Here is a 17728-nt window from a genome sequence, read left to right as displayed (position 1 = left end):
AAGTTTAAACCTCGTTTTATTGGTCCGTATAGGATTTCTGAGGTTCTTAATCCTGTGTCTTTTCGCCTGACCCTTCCAGATTCTTTTTCCATACATAACGTATTCCATAGGTCATTGTTGCGGAGATACGTGGCACCTATGGTCCCATCTGTTGCGCCTCCTGCCCCGGTTTTGGTGGAGGGGGAATTGGAGTATATTGTGGAGAAGATTTTGGATTCTCGTGTTTCAAGACGGAAACTCCAGTATCTGGTTAAATGGAAGGGTTATGCTCAGGAAGATAATTCCTGGGTTTTTGCCTCTGATGTCCATGCTCCCGATCTTGTTCGTGCCTTTCATGTGGCTCATCCTGGTCGGCCTGGGGGCTCTGGTGAGGGTTCAGTGACCCCTCCTCAAGGGGGGGGTACTGTTGTGAATTCTGTGGCAGAGTTCACTCCTGTGGTCACAAGTGGTACTTCGGCTGATTCTCTCTGGGAGCTTCCGTTTGTGGAGGAAAGTGGTACTGCAGCTTCTGAGTTTCCTCCCTCAGGTGATCTGGTGAGGTCGTTAGCTGCTTCTCTACTTAACTCCACCTGATGCTTTGATCCATGCTTCCTGTCAATGTTCCAGTGTTGGACTTGTGTTTCTCTGGATCATTCCTGTGGCCTGCTGCTCTGCATAGCTAAGTGCTTCTTTGCTATTTGTTGCTATTTTTTCTGTCCAGCTTGTCTATTTGTTTTGCTGGAAGCTCTGGGACGCAAAGGGTGTACCTCCGTGCCGTTAGTTCGGTACGGAGGGTCTTTTTGCCCCCTTTGCGTGGTTTTCTTTAGGGTTTTGTGTAGACCGCAAAGTTATCTTTCCTATCCTCGTTCTGTCTAGAATATCGGGCCTCACTTTGCTGAATCTATTTCATCCCTACGTTTGTCTTTTCATCTTACTCACAGTCATTATATGTGGGGGGCTGCCTTTTCCTTTGGGATATTTCTCTGAGGCAAGGTAGGCTTATTTTTCTATCTTCAGGCTAGTTAGTTTCTCAGGCTGTGCCGAGTTGCATAGGGAGCGTTAGGCGCAATCCACAGCTGCCTCTAGTTGTGTTTGGAGAGGATCAGGAATTGCGGTCTACAGAGTTTCCACGTCTCAGAGCTCGTTCTATTATTTTGGGTTATTGTCAGATCACTGTATGTGCTCTGATCGCTATGTACATTGTGTTACTGAGTTGCTTATCATAACAGTACAGGAAGCCAAAAGTACTAATGATTCTCAATAGAGGGAAAAAAGAAGTTCTGAGACCATTTTTTTTCCTTTGCACTGTGATTTGTCTTTTTTTTCCCCTAGACATTTGGGTGGTTCAAGACACAGGTGTTACAATGGACATTAAAGGTCTGTCTTCATGTGTAGATCAGCTCACGGCAAGAGTTCAAGATATTCAAAATTTTGTGGTTCAGAATTCTTTGTTAGAACCGAGAATTCCTATTCCAGATTTGTTTTTTGGAGATAGAACTAAATTTCTGAGTTTCAAGAATAATTGTAAACTGTTTCTGGCTTTGAAACCTCGCTCCTCTGGTGACCCAGCGCAACAGGTTAGGATCGTCATTTCTTTTTTGCGTGGCGACCCTCAGGACTGGGCATTTTCTCTTGCGTCAGGAGATCCTGCATTGAGTGATATCGATGCGTTTTTCCTGGCGCTTGGATTGCTGTACGATGAGCCTAATTCAGTAGATCAGGCAGAAAAAAATTTGCTGGCTCTTTGTCAGGCTCAGGATGAGATAGAGCTATATTGCCAGACATTTAGAAAATGGTCCGTGCTCACTCAATGGAATGAATCTGCGCTTGCAGCCATTTTCAGAAAGGGTCTCTCTGAAGCCATTAAGGATGTCATGGTGGGATTTCCTATGCCCGCTGGTTTGAATGAGTCTATGTCTTTGGCCATTCAGATCGGTCGACGCTTGCATGAGCGTAAATCTGTGTACCATTTGGCGGTATTACCTGAGATTAAACCTGAGCCTATGCAGTGCGATAGGACTATGACCAGAGTTGAACGGCAAGAACACAGACGTCTGAATGGGCTGTGTTTCTACTGTGGTGATTCCACTCATGCTATCTCTGATTGTCCTAAGCACACTAAGCGGTACGCTAGGTCTGCCGCCATTGGTACTGTACAGTCAAAATTTCTTCTGTCCGTTACCTTGATATGCTCCTGGTCGTCGTATTCTGTCATGGCGTTTGTGGATTCAGGCGCTGCCCTGAATTTGATGGACTTGGATTATGCTAAACGTTGTGGGTTTTTATTGGAGCCCTTGCAGTGTCCTATTCCATTGAGAGGAATTGATGCTACACCTTTGGCCAAGAATAAGCCTCAATACTGGACCCAGCTGACCATGTGCATGGCTCCTGCACATCAGGAGGTTATTCGCTTTCTGGTGTTGCATAATCTGCATGATGTGGTCGTGTTGGGGTTGCCATGGCTACAAGCCCATAATCCAGTATTGGATTGGAATTCCATGTTGGTGTCCAGCTGGGGTTGTCAGGGGGTACATGGTGATGTTCCATTTCTGTCAATTTCGTCATCCACCCCTTCTGAGGTTCCAGAGTTCTTGTCTGATTACCGGGATGTATTTGATGAGCCCAAGTCCGATGCCCTGCCTCCGCATAGGGATTGTGATTGTGCTATCAATTTGATTCCTGGAAGTAAATTTACAAAAGGTCGACTGTTTAATTTATCCGTGCCTGAGCACACCGCTATGCGTAGTTATGTGAAGGAATCCCTGGAGAAGGGGCATATTCGCCCGTCATCGTCGCCATTAGGAGCAGGGTTCTTTTTTGTAGCCAAGAAGGATGGTTCGCTGAGACCGTGTATAGATTACCGCCTTCTTAATAAGATCACTGTTAAATTTCAGTACCCCTTGCCATTGTTATCTGATTTGTTTGCTCGGATTAAGGGGGCTAGTTAGTTCACTAAGATAGATCTTCGTGGTGCGTATAATCTGGTGAGAATCAGGCAAGGCGATGAATGGAAAACTGCATTTAATACGCCCGAGGGTCATTTTGGGTATCTAGTGATGCCGTTCGGACTTGCCAATGCTCCATCAGTGTTTCAATCCTTTATGCATGACATCTTCCGTGAGTACCTGGATAAATTCCTGATTGTGTACTTGGATGACATTTTGATCTTCTCGGATGATTGGGAGTCTCATGTGAAGCAGGTCAGAACGGTTTTTCAGGTCCTGCGTGCTAATTCTTTGTTTGTGAAGGGATCAAAGTGTCTCTTTGGTGTGCAGAAGGTTTCATTTTTGGGGTTCATCTTTTCCCCTTCTACTATCGAGATGGATCCGGTTAAGGTCCAAGCCATCCATGATTGGACTCAGCCGACATCTCTGAAAAGTCTGCAAAAGTTCCTGGGCTTTGCTAATTTTTATCGTCGCTTCATCTGCAATTTTTCTAGTATTGCCAAACCATTGACCGATTTGACCAAGAAGGGTGCTGATTTGGTCAATTGGTCTTCTGCTGCTGTGGAAGCTTTTCAAGAGTTGAAGCGTCGTTTTTCTTCTGCCCCTGTGTTGTGTCAACCAGATGTTTCTCTTCCGTTCCAGGTTGAGGTTGATGCTTCTGAGATTGGAGCAGGGGCTGTTTTGTCACAGAGAGGTTCTGGTTGCTCAGTGATGAAACCATGCGCTTTCTTTTTCAGGAAGTTTTCGCCTGCTGAGCGAAATTATGATGTGGGCAACCGAGAGTTGCTGGCCATGAAGTGGGCATTCGAGGAGTGGCGTCATTGGCTTGAAGGAGCTAAGCATCGCGTGGTGGTATTGACTGATCATAAGAACTTGACTTATCTCGAGTCTGCCAAGCGCTTGAATCCTAGACAAGCTCGTTGGTCGTTGTTTTTTGCCCGTTTTGACTTTGTGATTTCGTACCTTCTGGGCTCTAAAAATGTGAAGGCGGATGCTCTGTCTAGGAGTTTTGTGCCCGACTCTCCGGGTTTATCTGAGCCGGCGGGTATCCTCAAGGAAGGAGTAATTGTGTCTGCCATCTCCCCTGATTTGCGGCGGGTGCTTCAAAAATTTCAGGCTAATAAACCTGATCGTTGCCCAGCGGAGAAACTGTTTGTCCCTGATAGGTGGACGAATAGAGTTATCTCTGAACTTCATTGTTCGGTGTTGGCTGGTCATCCTGGAATCTTTGGTACCAGAGAGTTAGTGGCTAGATCCTTTTGGTGGCCCTCTCTGTCGCGGGATGTGCGTACTTTTGTGCAGTCCTGTGGGATTTGTGCTCGGGCTAAGCCCTGCTGTTCTCGTGCCAGTGGGTTGCTTTTGCCCTTGCCGGTCCCGAAGAGGCCTTGGACACATATCTCTATGGATTTTATTTCTGACCTTCCCGTTTCTCAAAAGATGTCAGTCATTTGGGTGGTCTGTGATCGCTTTTCTAAGATGGTCCATCTGGTACCCTTGTCTAAATTGCCTTCCTCCTCTGATTTGGTGCCTTTGTTCTTCCAGCATGTGGTTCGTTTGCATGGCATTCCAGAGAATATTGTTTCTGACAGAGGTTCCCAGTTTGTTTCGAGGTTTTGGCGAGCCTTTTGTGGTAGGATGGGCATTGACTTGTCTTTTTCCTCGGCTTTCCATCCTCAGACTAATGGCCAGACCGAACGAACCAATCAGACCTTGGAAACATATCTGAGATGCTTTGTTTCTGCTGATCAGGATGACTGGGTGTCCTTTTTGCCTTTGGCTGAGTTCGCCCTTAATAATCGGGCCAGCTCGGCTACCTTGGTTTCGCCGTTTTTCTGCAATTCTGGGTTCCATCCTCGTTTCTCTTCAGGACAGGTTGAGTCTTCGGACTGTCCTGGTGTGGATACTGTGGTGGACAGGTTGCAGCAGATTTGGACTCAGGTAGTGGACAATTTGACCTTGTCCCAGGAGAAGGCTCAACTTTTCGCTAATCGCAGACGCTGTGTGGGTCCCCGACTTCGTGTTGGGGATCTGGTTTGGTTATCTTCTCGTCATATTCCTATGAAGGTTTCCTCTCCTAAGTTTAAACCTCGTTTTATTGGTCCGTATAGGATTTCTGAGGTTCTTAATCCTGTGTCTTTTCGTCTGACCCTTCCAGATTCTTTTTCCATACATAACGTATTCCATAGGTCATTGTTGCGGAGATACGTGGCACCTATGGTCCCATCTGTTGCGCCTCCTGCCCCGGTTTTGGTGGAGGGGGAATTGGAGTATATTGTGGAGAAGATTTTGGATTCTCGTGTTTCAAGACGGAAACTCCAGTATCTGGTTAAATGGAAGGGTTATGCTCAGGAAGATAATTCCTGGGCTTTTGCCTCTGATGTCCATGCTCCCGATCTTGTTCGTGCCTTTCATGTGGCTCATCCTGGTCGGCCTGGGGGCTCTGGTGAGGGTTCAGTGACCCCTCCTCAAGGGGGGGGTACTGTTGTGAATTCTGTGGCAGAGTTCACTCCTGTGGTCACAAGTGGTACTTCGGCTGATTCTCTCTGGGAGCTTCCGTTTGTGGAGGAAAGTGGTACTGCAGCTTCTGAGTTTCCTCCCTCAGGTGATCTGGTGAGGTCGTTAGCTGCTTCTCTACTTAACTCCACCTGATGCTTTGATCCATGCTTCCTGTCAATGTTCCAGTGTTGGACTTGTGTTTCTCTGGATCATTCCTGTGGCCTGCTGCTCTGCATAGCTAAGTGCTTCTTTGCTATTTGTTGCTATTTTTTCTGTCCAGCTTGTCTATTTGTTTTGCTGGAAGCTCTGGGACGCAAAGGGTGTACCTCCGTGCCGTTAGTTCGGTACGGAGGGTCTTTTTGCCCCCTTTGCGTGGTTTTCTTTAGGGTTTTGTGTAGACCGCAAAGTTATCTTTCCTATCCTCGTTCTGTCTAGAATATCGGGCCTCACTTTGCTGAATCTATTTCATCCCTACGTTTGTCTTTTCATCTTACTCACAGTCATTATATGTGGGGGGCTGCCTTTTCCTTTGGGGTATTTCTCTGAGGCAAGGTAGGCTTATTTTTCTATCTTCAGGCTAGTTAGTTTCTCAGGCTGTGCCGAGTTGCATAGGGAGCGTTAGGCGCAATCCACAGCTGCCTCTAGTTGTGTTTGGAGAGGATCAGGAATTGCGGTCTACAGAGTTTCCACGTCTCAGAGCTCGTTCTATTATTTTGGGTTATTGTCAGATCACTGTATGTGCTCTGATCGCTATGTACATTGTGTTACTGAGTTGCTTATCATAACAACACTCCTTGTTGACAGTTCGGAGCAGTAGTACACTCCCGGTTGACAGTTCGGAGCAGCAGTACACTCCCGGTTGACAGTTCGGAGCAGCAGTACACTCCCAGTTGACAGTTCGGAGCAGCAGTACACTCCCGGTTGACAGTTCGGAGCAGCAGTACACTCCTGGATGACAGTTCGAAGCAGCAGTACACTCCCGGTTGACAGTTCAGAGCAGCAGTACACTCCCGGTTGACAGTTCAGAGCAGCAGTACACTCCCGGTTGACAGTTCGGAGCAGCAGTACACTCCCGGTTGACAGTTCAGAGCAGCAGTACACTCCCGGTTGACAGTTCGGAGCAGCAGTACACTCCCGGTTGACAGTTCGGAGCAGCAGTACACTCCCGGTTGACAGTTCGGAGCAGCAGTACACTCTCGGTTGACAGTTCGGAGCAGCAATACACTCCTGGTTGACTGGAGCAGCAGTACACTCCTGGTTGACAGCTCGGAGCAGCAGTACACTCCTGGTTGACAGTTCGGAGCAGCAGTACACTCCTGGTTGACTGGAGCAGCAGTACACTCCCGGTTGACAGTTCGGAGCAGCAGTACACTCCCGGTTGACAGTTCGGAGCAGCAGTACACTCTCGGTTGACAGTTCGGAGCAGCAATACACTCCTGGTTGACTGGAGCAGCAGTACACTCCTGGTTGACAGCTCGGAGCAGCAGTACACTCCTGGTTGACAGTTCGGAGCAGCAGTACACTCCTGGTTGACTGGAGCAGCAGTACACTCCCGGTTGACAGTTCGGAGCAGCAGTACACTCCTGGATGACAGTTCGGAACAGCAGTACACTCCTGGTTGACTGGAGCAGCAGTACACTCCCGGTTGACAGTTCGGAGCAGCAGTACACTCCCGGTTGACAGTTCGGAGCAGCAGTACACTCCCGGTTGACAGTTCGGAGCAGCAGTACACTCCGGGTTGACAGTTCGGAGCAGCAGTACACTCCTGGTTGACAGTTCGGAGCAGCAGTACACTCCTGGTTAACTGGAGCAGCAGTACACTCCTGGTTGACAGCTCGGAGCAGCAGTACACGCCTGGATGACAGTTCAGAGCAGCAGTACACTCCTGGTTGACAGTTCGGAGCAGCAGTACACTCCTGGTTGACTGGAGCAGCAGTACACTCCTGGTTCACAGTTCGGAGCAGCAGTACACTCCTGGTTGACTGGAGCAGCTGTACACTCCTGGTTGACAGTTCGGAGCAGCAGTACACTCCTGGTTGACTGGAGCAGCTGTACACTCCTGGTTGACAGTTCGGAGCAGCAGCACACTCCTGGATGACAGTTCGGAGCAGCAGTACACTCCTGGATGACAGTTCGGAGCAGCAGTACACTCCTGGTTGACAGTTCGGAGCAGCAGTACACTCCTGGTTGACTGGAGCAGCAGTACACTCCTGGTTGACAGCTCGGAGCAGCAGTACACTCCTGGTTGACTGGAGCAGCTGTACACTCCTGGTTGACAGCTCGGAGCAGCAGTACACTCCTGGTTGACAGTTCGGAGCAGCAGTGCACTCCTGATTGACAGTTCGGAGCAGCAGCACACTCCTGGTTGACAGTTCGGAGCAGCAGTACACTCCTGGTTGACTGGAGCAGCTGTACACTCCTGGTTGACAGCTCGGAGCAGCAGTACACTCCTGGTTGACAGTTCGGAGCAGCAGTGCACTCCTGATTGACAGTTCGGAGCAGTAGTACACTCCTGGTTGACAGCTCGGAGCAGCAGTACACGCCTGGATGACAGTTCAGAGCAGCAGTACACTCCTGGTTGACAGTTCGGAGCAGCAGTACACTCCTGGTTGACAGTTCGGAGCAGCAGTACACTCCTGGTTGACTGGAGCAGCTGTACACTCCTGGTTGACAGCTCGGAGTAGCAGTACACTCCTGGTTGACAGTTCGGAGCAGCAGTGCACTCCTGGATGACAGTTTGGAGCAGCAGTGCACTCCTGATTGACAGTTCGGAGCAGCAGCACACTCCTGGTTGACAGTTCGGAGCAGCAGCACACTCCTGGATGACAGTTCGGAGCAGCAGTACACTCCTGGATGACAGTTTGGAGCAGCAGTGCACTCCTGATTGACAGTTCGGAGCAGCAGCACACTCCTGGTTGACCGGAGCAGCAGTACACTCCTGGTTGACAGCTCGGAGCAGCAGTACACTCCCGGTTGACAGTTCGGAGCAGCAGTAGACTCCCGGTTGACAGTTCGGAGCAGCAGTACACTCCTGGTTGACTGGAGCAGCTGTACACTCCTGGTTGACAGTTCGGAGCAGCAGCACACTCCTGGTTGACCGGAGCAGCAGTACACTCCTGGTTGACAGCTCGGAGCAGCAGTACACTCCCGGTTGACAGTTCGGAGCAGCAGTAGACTCCCGGTTGACAGTTCGGAGCAGCAGTACACTCCTGGTTGCCTGGAGCAGCTGTACACTCCTGGTTGACAGCTCGGAGCAGCAGTACCCTCCTGGTTGACTGGAGCAGCTGTACACTCCTGGTTGACAGCTCGGAGCAGCAGTACACTCCTGGTTGACAGTTCGGAGCAGCAGTGCACTCCTGATTGACAGTTCGGAGAAGCAGCACACTCCTGGTTGACAGTTCGGAGCAGCAGTACACTCCTGGTTGACAGCTCGGAGCAGCAGTACACTCCTGGTTGACAGTTCGGAGCAGCAGTGCACTCCTGATTGACAGTTCGGAGCAGCAGCACACTCCTGGTTGACAGTTCGGAGCAGCAGTACACTCCTGGTTGACTGGAGCAGCTGTACACTCCTGGTTGACAGCTCGGAGCAGCAGTACACTCCTGGTTGACAGTTCGGAGCAGCAGTGCACTCCTGATTGACAGTTCGGAGCAGTAGTACACTCCTGGTTGACAGCTCGGAGCAGCAGTACACGCCTGGATGACAGTTCAGAGCAGCAGTACACTCCTGGTTGACAGTTCGGAGCAGCAGTACACTCCTGGTTGACAGTTCGGAGCAGCAGTACACTCCTGGTTGACTGGAGCAGCTGTACACTCCTGGTTGACAGCTCGGAGTAGCAGTACACTCCTGGTTGACAGTTCGGAGCAGCAGCGCACTCCTGATTGACAGTTCGGAGCAGCAGCACACTCCTGGTTGACAGTTCGGAGCAGCAGCACACTCCTGGATGACAGTTCGGAGCAGCAGTACACTCCTGGATGACAGTTTGGAGCAGCAGTGCACTCCTGATTGACAGTTCGGAGCAGCAGCACACTCCTGGTTGACCGGAGCAGCAGTACACTCCTGGTTGACAGCTCGGAGCAGCAGTACACTCCCGGTTGACAGTTCGGAGCAGCAGTAGACTCCCGGTTGACAGTTCGGAGCAGCAGTACACTCCTGGTTGACTGGAGCAGCTGTACACTCCTGGTTGACAGCTCGGAGTAGCAGTACACTCCTGGTTGACAGTTCGGAGCAGCAGCGCACTCCTGATTGACAGTTCGGAGCAGCAGCACACTCCTGGTTGACAGTTCGGAGCAGCAGCACACTCCTGGATGACAGTTCGGAGCAGCAGTACACTCCTGGATGACAGTTTGGAGCAGCAGTGCACTCCTGATTGACAGTTCGGAGCAGCAGCACACTCCTGGTTGACCGGAGCAGCAGTACACTCCTGGTTGACAGCTCGGAGCAGCAGTACACTCCCGGTTGACAGTTCGGAGCAGCAGTAGACTCCCGGTTGACAGTTCGGAGCAGCAGTACACTCCTGGTTGACTGGAGCAGCTGTACACTCCTGGTTGACAGCTCGGAGCAGCAGTACCCTCCTGGTTGACTGGAGCAGCTGTACACTCCTGGTTGACAGCTCGGAGCAGCAGTACACTCCTGGTTGACAGTTCGGAGCAGCAGTGCACTCCTGATTGACAGTTCGGAGTAGCAGCACACTCCTGGTTGACAGTTCGGAGCAGCAGTACACTCCTGGTTGACAGCTCGGAGCAGCAGTACACTCCTGGTTGACAGCTCGGAGCAGCAGTGCACTCCTGATTGACAGTTCGGAGCAGCAGTACACTCCTGGTTGACAGCTCGGAGCAGCAGTACATGCCTGGATGACAGTTAAGAGCAGCAGTACACTCCTGGTTGACAGTTCGGAGCAGCAGTACACTCCTGGTTGACAGTTCGGAGCAGCAGTACACTCCTGGTTGACTGGAGTAGCTGTACACTCCTGGTTGACAGCTCGGAGCAGCAGTACACTCCTGGTTGACAGTTCGGAGCAGCAGCACACTCCTGGTTGACAGTTCGGAGTAGCAGTACACTCCTGGTTGACAGTTCGGAGCAGCAGTGCACTCCTGGATGACAGTTTGGAGCAGCAGTGCACTCCTGATTGACAGTTCGGAGCAGCAGCACACTCCTGGTTGACAGTTCGGAGCAGCAGCACACTCCTGGATGACAGTTCGGAGCAGCAGTACACTCCTGGATGACAGTTTGGAGCAGCAGTGCACTCCTGATTGACAGTTCGGAGCAGCAGCACACTCCTGGTTGACCGGAGCAGCAGTACACTCCTGGTTGACAGCTCGGAGCAGCAGTACACTCCCGGTTGACAGTTCGGAGCAGCAGTAGACTCCCGGTTGACAGTTCGGAGCAGCAGTAGACTCCTGGTTGACAGTTCAGAGCAGCAGTGCACTCCTGGTTGACAGTTTGGAGCAGCAGTGCACTCCCGGTTGACAGCTCGGAGCAGCAATACACTCCTGGATGACAGTTCGGAGCAGCTGGGTTGTTGCGCTCCAGGCCTGTGCAAGCAGCAGCAGCTTTTCCTTTGGAGCATCAGAGGAGTGATCCGGAAATCCAGCGATCCAGTCGGCTTCAGAGCAGCATTTGCAAGCTGTATTATTAAAAGAGAGCTTGTAAGTGCTGTGCTCATTACCTAGGAGACCGGCCACTGCTGTAGCGTATTGGAGGTGGCCAGTCTCCTAGGCAATGAGCGCAGTGCTTACAAGCTTATAGAACTTGGAAGCGCTGCTATGATGCTGGTAAATTGCAAAGGTGCTTATTTTTATACGGACTTTGCATCTTTGTTCATTTAATATAATGAAAATAACGCTTTTAGAGATTTTCAGGGATACAAGATACTGAGCGGCATGGAAGTATACAGTTGTTCTTGTTGTCTGGGGCTACTCAGTGATTTTTGTCCACAATATGTCACAAGACAAAAAAAATCGTGCTCTGCCGCTGCTACATCCCAGCGCCAGCGCGGTGTAAGTGAATGGGGTCATGATGCAAATTGCTTCAAAAAACTTGGATGATTTGAATAATTTGCGCCTCACAGTTCCTCATGGGTCGTCCATGGCCTCCTTCAGATACAATAAGCTGTGACTGACCTTGCGGCCAGAGATACAATATAGCCCCGACTTATTGTTAGGGATTTACCTCATAGACCCGCACTGAGATATGAACAGCGACCGTGTGTCCATGATACGGCAGTACATACAGACTACGCAGCGCGCGTACTATCCGTATACGCACTGCTCAAAATTCTACACAATGGGTTTGTTTGCACTTTGGATATAATAAAGTTTTAATTAAAAAAAAAGACCACAGCCCTGATTGAACAGCAGGGGGCAGCAGAGCAACAACATGTCTTCTCTAAGGGATGAGCTGCAGCAGTATCTCCAGGAGCTGGGAATTCAGCCAGTGTGTGTGGAGCACCCGGAGGTAGGTCAGGGCTGCACGGGGTCACCTCACAAAATGCAGGCATGGTTGTGACCGGCTAATACACCGGCACCGGGGCTGTACTGTATACACATGGAGCGTCGGTTCTTCCGTCTGTGCCACGTTGTGCTATACATGTTGCCACCAGAGGGCGCTGTATCTCTATATTTTCTTTTGTATGAAGTTTACGCTGTGTACAGCGCCCTCTGCTGGTCCTAATGGCTGCTGTCACCTGTCCAAACAAAATGATTGCAAGTCTTTTCCCTCTGTTTTTCCTACCGGAATGTTTTTAATAAATTGGATTTTTAGCTGTTACTAGTTAGGAGTGTGTCTATGAACTTTCTGATGCTGACCAATCATACGTACACGACCATCTGACAAAGGGATGGGAACACCCAGTTATCAATTTATTAGTTTTGTTTTCACAGAAAATAAGAGGAATGGCGCAACACACAGGTATCGCAGAGCAGAACCTTCAATTACTATTATGGATGATGCTTTGTGGTATAACTTAGAATTAGAACTTTCTCACATGTGAAGATGGAAAAAGAAATTTCTCCATTTTGTCAGTCCATGAAAATCAGATCCATTGACTTGCATGGCCAAGTGCCATCTGAATATCGGATGCAAATGGGACGATTCAAGTCTGAGTGCGAGAAAAAAAAATCGGATGTTACAGTCTAGCGTCTGATTATAACGGATGCATTGCAGTTCTGTAACATAGGAAACACAATGGTCGTGTAAATGATTAATAGCTGCTCCTGCTGTAAAAATTGAATTGTATACCGATGACAAATGAGAAAAAATCGTGCCACTCTACTTCCGGCCACATTCCAACTAGACGTGCGCGGCCTTGCTCTGTTCACTTGTATTAAGCTAGGCCGTGCATGTCTAGTCGGACTGTGTCGGGGAGCATGCATATTCCTTACTGGAGGTCACATTCCAACTAGACGTGCGCGGCCTTGCTCCGTTCACTTGTATTAAGCTAGGCCGTGCATGTCTAGTCAGACTGTGTCGGGGAGCATGCATATTCCTTACTGGAGGTCACATGACCGCACGCTTCCGGCCCCGGAGAATCCTGATTCTCGAGTCTGCAGCCACATAGATGGAACCTGGTCCACCCAATGTTTATATTGAATTGTGTCTTCCAGGTCTTCACAGTGGAAGAGATGATGCCACATGTCCAGCATCTCAACGGGGCACATAGTAAAAACCTGTTCCTGAAAGATAAGAAGAAGAAAGGGCTGTGGCTGGTCACCGTGCTCCACGACCGCCAAGTAAACCTGAACGATCTAGCAAAAAGGTTGAACGTTGGAAGCGGAAATCTCAGGTTTGCAGATGAAGCTTCCATGATTGAAAAACTGAAAGTGGGTCAGGGCTGCGCCACCCCACTCGCCCTCTTCTGTGATGCCAAAGGAGACGTCAAGTTTGTCCTGGATTCTAAGTTTCTAGAAGGCGGCCATGAGAAGGTCTATTTCCACCCCATGACCAATTCTGCAACAATGGGGATGACTCCAGACGAGTTTGTCGCCTTTTTGAAAAAGACGGGTCATGATCCTATAATGATAAACTTTGATGATCAACTCTAGACATGATTTATTCTCCAAAATGCATAATGTTCATGGTTGTGTAACTGAAGAACGCTTTTATTGGCGTTTATGTGTTGACATTGAATTTTACGCTGTTATTATATTATTCATGTATGATTGAAAACATTGCAGCGCTGCTTATTATCTTCTGTCTGTCACCTACTCATTGCTAAAATACTTTCCATAGACTACAATGTAGGCGTGATACTGTGGGATCAGACTACACGCGTCTGCATAGGACACAGATTAGGATTTTCCGCTTTCAGGCTTTAGCTCTAATTTTGGGTCATCGGAGCCCCTTTGTCTCAGGCGTCATCAGACAAGGCTGCTCTGCTGATTTCTTCTAGTTAATAGGGGACGAAGATGACTGTGAAGGAAGTGAGGACCTGGATCCTTCTATATTTAACGAATGCGACTAAGAGAAATGATTGGCGCCATCATCCACGAAACAGAAGTTTTCATCTTCCGAGAACCAATGATATCATGTACCCACATGCAGGAAGGTGATATATCAGATCGGTCAGGCTTGGAGTGGTCATCCTTGCAAAACGGCCATGACTAATTTCCGCTCAATTCACTCTTCTTCTGTTCACTGCACAATACCTGTAGACCCATAGGCGGCTGGGGAGCCCAAAATCAGAAACATTCAGCTGCTTGCCACAAACCTGTCCTTTCGGCACACGAGTGGCCATTATGTCTTGGGAGTCCCACAGCTCCAACTGTTCTGATAAGTGGTGTAGAGATTTTTGGCTCTAATGGCCTGGATAATTTATAGAGCAGTATTGTATATAATCTAGGTATATTATATATACTGCTGCATTGTGCACAGTTGAAACCAGAAGTTTACATACACTTTATAAAAAGACACAGCTGCAGGTTTTTCCTCAATATCTGACATGAAATCCAAATAAACCTTTCCGGTTTTAGGTCAATTAGGATTACCAGAATTATTAATATGTGCCAAATGCCAGAATTATGTGGGGGAGAAAATTGTTTAAAGCATTTGTGATATACACTTTTTATCTTTCCTGTGGTGGTGCCCAACCTTATCCTGCTTTCTTTTATCCTGTCACCATAGGAGTGCAAATTAGCGTTCCTCCAAAAGGAAAAAATAGCGCTCTAATGCCACCCTGTAATTAGATGCTGCCCGGCGCCTGCCCACAGCCGATTGCAGTGGGGAGAAAATGCTCCTTATTATCCCCGCCAGCATTCGGTTTCAGTCACGCAGGCAGTGCCGGTTCAGTCACCGCTCCGATTATACAGAGCCGCCGCTGGGACCGCACCCTGGGCCCTGACTGACACTGGCTCTTAGTTCCAGTAGAAGGAAAATCTTAATACTTCAGCATACCAAAACATTTTTGGACAATTGTAGCTTCCACCTTTATAGTTACAGTTTGCTTTTGTTTCTGCATGATTATGCCTGAATGGACAAAGCAAGATCAATAAAGGCATGGTTGGGGGAGTTTGATGTGGAAGAACAGGGCCGGCTCCAGGTTTTCATGGACACCAGTCAAAAAAGTCTCAGTGGGCCCCTTTAACACATACCACAATTCATGATGCAGAGATACAGCAGACATATATAGATATAGTACAATGCCAAAGATTTCACTTACTTCTTTCATTACATCAGTGATATCTATTGTAAATTCTACAATAGCTCAGAAACCAGACAGTATAGTCCTCCATACAGTATAATGGGCACCACATAGTGCTCCATACAGAATAATGAGCCCCATATATTGCTCCATACAGACTGATAAGACTAAGCAGTGACATATATTGCTCCACACAGACTAATGGGCACCACATATTGCTCCATACAGTGTAATGGGCCTCGTATAATGCTCCATACAGTATAATGAGCCACATAGTGCTTCATACAGAATGAGCCTCATATATTGCTCCATACAGTATAATGAGTGACATACACTACTGTTCAAAAGTTTAGCGTCACCCAGACAATTTTGTGTTTTCCATGAAAACTCATACTTTTATTAATCAATTGAGTTGCCAAATGAATTGAAAATCTGGTCCAGACATTGACAAGGTTCGAAAGAAAGATTTTTATTTGAAATCATTTTCTCCTTCAAACTTTGCTTTCGTCAAAGAATGCCCCCTTTGCAGCAATTACAGAATTACAGACCTTTGTCATTCTAGCAGGTAATTTGCTAAGGTAATCTGGAGAAATGTCACCCCATGCTTCCAGAAGCCCCTCCCACAAGTTGGTTTGGCTTGATGGGCACTCTTTGCGTACCATACGGTCAAGCTGCTCCCACAACAGCTCAATGGGGTTGAGATCTGGTGACAGCGCTGGCCACTCCATTACAGATAGTATACCAGCTGCCTGCTTCTTCCCTAAATAGTTCTTGCATAATTTGGAGGTGTGCTTTGTGTCATTGTCCTGTTGTAGGATGAAATTGGCTCCAATCCAGCGCTGTCCACAGGGTATGGCATGGCATTGCAAAATGGAGTGATAGCCTTCCTTATTCAAAATCCCTATTACCTTGTACAAATCTCCCACTTTACCAGCACCAAAGCAACCTCAGACCATCACATTACCTCCACCATGCTTGACAGATGGTGTCAGGTACGCTTCCAGCAACTTTTCAGTTGTTCTGCGTCTCACAAATGTTCTTCTGTGTGATCCAAACACCTCAAACTTGGATTAGTCTGTCCATAACACTTTTTTTTCCAATCTTCCTCTGTCTAATGTCTGTGTTATTTTGCCCATATTAATCTTTTCCTTTTATTAGCCAGTCTCATATATGGCTTTTTCTCTTTTTCTTTGCCACTCTGCCCTGAAGGCCAGCATCCCAGAGTCACCTCTTCACTGTAGACGTTGGCACTGGCGTTTTGTGTGCACTATTTAATTAAGCTGCCAGTATAATGGACCCATATAATGCTTCATACATAATGAACCCCATATATTGCTCCATACAGTATATGATGGCCCCTAATAATGCTCCAGTATATGATGGGCCCTAATAATGCTCCAGTATATGATGGGCCCTATATAATGCTCCAGTATATGATATGCCACTTATAATGCTCCAGTATATGATGGGCCCCTTATAATGCTCCATACAGTATATAATGGGCCCCATATGATGCTCCATATATAATGAGCCCCATATATTGCTTCATACAGAATAATGGAACCCATAGAATGCTCCATACAATAATGAGCCCCATATAATGCTCCAATATATGATGAGCCCTACATATTGCTCCATATATAATGGGCCCCATATGATGGCCCCATATTTTGCTTCAAACATTAAAAAAAAAATGAAATACCTCTCCTTGCTGACCTCCGCTCTGCTCCGGCCACCTTAGCGTCACCGTCTTCTGGCTCTCTGCACTGACTGTTCAGGCAGAGGGTGTACAGACATGACGTCACTGCGCCCACTGACCTGAAAAGTCAAGAGTCAGAAGATGCGGAAGGTGCCGCAGCGCAGGAAAGTATTGCAAGTACCGGACCCTGAGCAAACAAATGGGGGGTCCCACTCAGGGCCCCATCACTTGCCCGGGTGCTGATGCCGGCCCTGTGGAAGAACATGACTGGCCCCGACAAGGATCTGACCTCAATTGCACATAACGCATGTAGCGTGAACTAGAATGGAGATTGTGAGCTTGGCCCTCAAATGTTCTTCTGGATGAAAGGGCAAAAAAATCCCACATGTACACTCCTAAATCTTATAGAAAGCCTTTACAGAAGAGTGTAGCCTGTAACAAGGACACCAACTCTAGATTGATGGATATGGATTTAGAATGGGATGTTATAAGAGTCCCTGTATGTAGGCATTTTTTTCTGCTGCATTTTTTTTGTGCAGAAAATCTACATTTAAGAGTTCAAGCATATTGCGTTTAAAGATGCTGTTGAGCTGTGCGGTTATTCTCTAGGAGCTTTAATTGGAGGCCTGAAAACACAATTACCGTACATTTATAAATGAAGAATTCCAGTAGATCTGTGCAAAAAAATTGACATAAAACAAAAAAAAACATATTAAAGGAAAGGGGAAAAATGCAGCAAAAACAGGGCTGAAAGTGATTGCATGTTTTTGTGTGGACACTTGAAAAAAACATGTGCCAGAAAAAAAAAATCTACTTTCACACGTGATCATGGCTTAGGCGTCTCAATATTTTTGTTCACACAGTGTACGACAACCAGCCTTTGTTTCCAACGATTTTGCTGAATAACATCTAATGAGCACTTAATGGGCGCAAAACCTCCAATTAATGTGAAACTCTCATCTTGTGATTTGCAC

At 48.0% G+C, this 17728-nt stretch overlaps 1 protein-coding gene across 1 annotated transcript; it reads left to right on the top strand.

Moving 5' to 3' along the window:
- Positions 1 to 11760: 11760 nt before the first annotated feature.
- Positions 11761 to 13604, top strand: LOC138681382 (prolyl-tRNA synthetase associated domain-containing protein 1-like). Its single transcript, XM_069768846.1, has 2 exons — positions 11761 to 11874; positions 13023 to 13604. Exons 1-2 carry the CDS (start codon positions 11797 to 11799, stop codon positions 13458 to 13460), a joined length of 516 nt encoding a protein of 171 aa, XP_069624947.1. The 5' UTR covers positions 11761 to 11796; the 3' UTR covers positions 13461 to 13604.
- The last annotated feature ends 4124 nt before the right edge of the window (positions 13605 to 17728 follow it).

The sequence above is a fragment of the Ranitomeya imitator genome, chromosome 5, assembly GCF_032444005.1.
Source record: "Ranitomeya imitator isolate aRanImi1 chromosome 5, aRanImi1.pri, whole genome shotgun sequence".
In the NCBI taxonomy this organism is placed as follows: Eukaryota; Metazoa; Chordata; class Amphibia; order Anura; family Dendrobatidae; genus Ranitomeya; species Ranitomeya imitator.
The sequence above is the reverse complement of the archived record's forward strand: the minus strand, read 5'-3'. Positions and strand labels throughout refer to the sequence as shown.

Excerpts from the sequence above, each read along its gene's own strand:
- LOC138681382 (XM_069768846.1), top strand. The coding sequence starts at position 11,797 with ATGTCTTCTCTAAGGGATGAGCTGCAGCAGTATCTCCAGGAGCTGGGA. Across the intron at positions 11,875-13,022 it reads TGTGTGTGGAGCACCCGGAG|GTCTTCACAGTGGAAGAGAT; the intron begins GTAGGTCAGGGC and ends TGTGTCTTCCAG.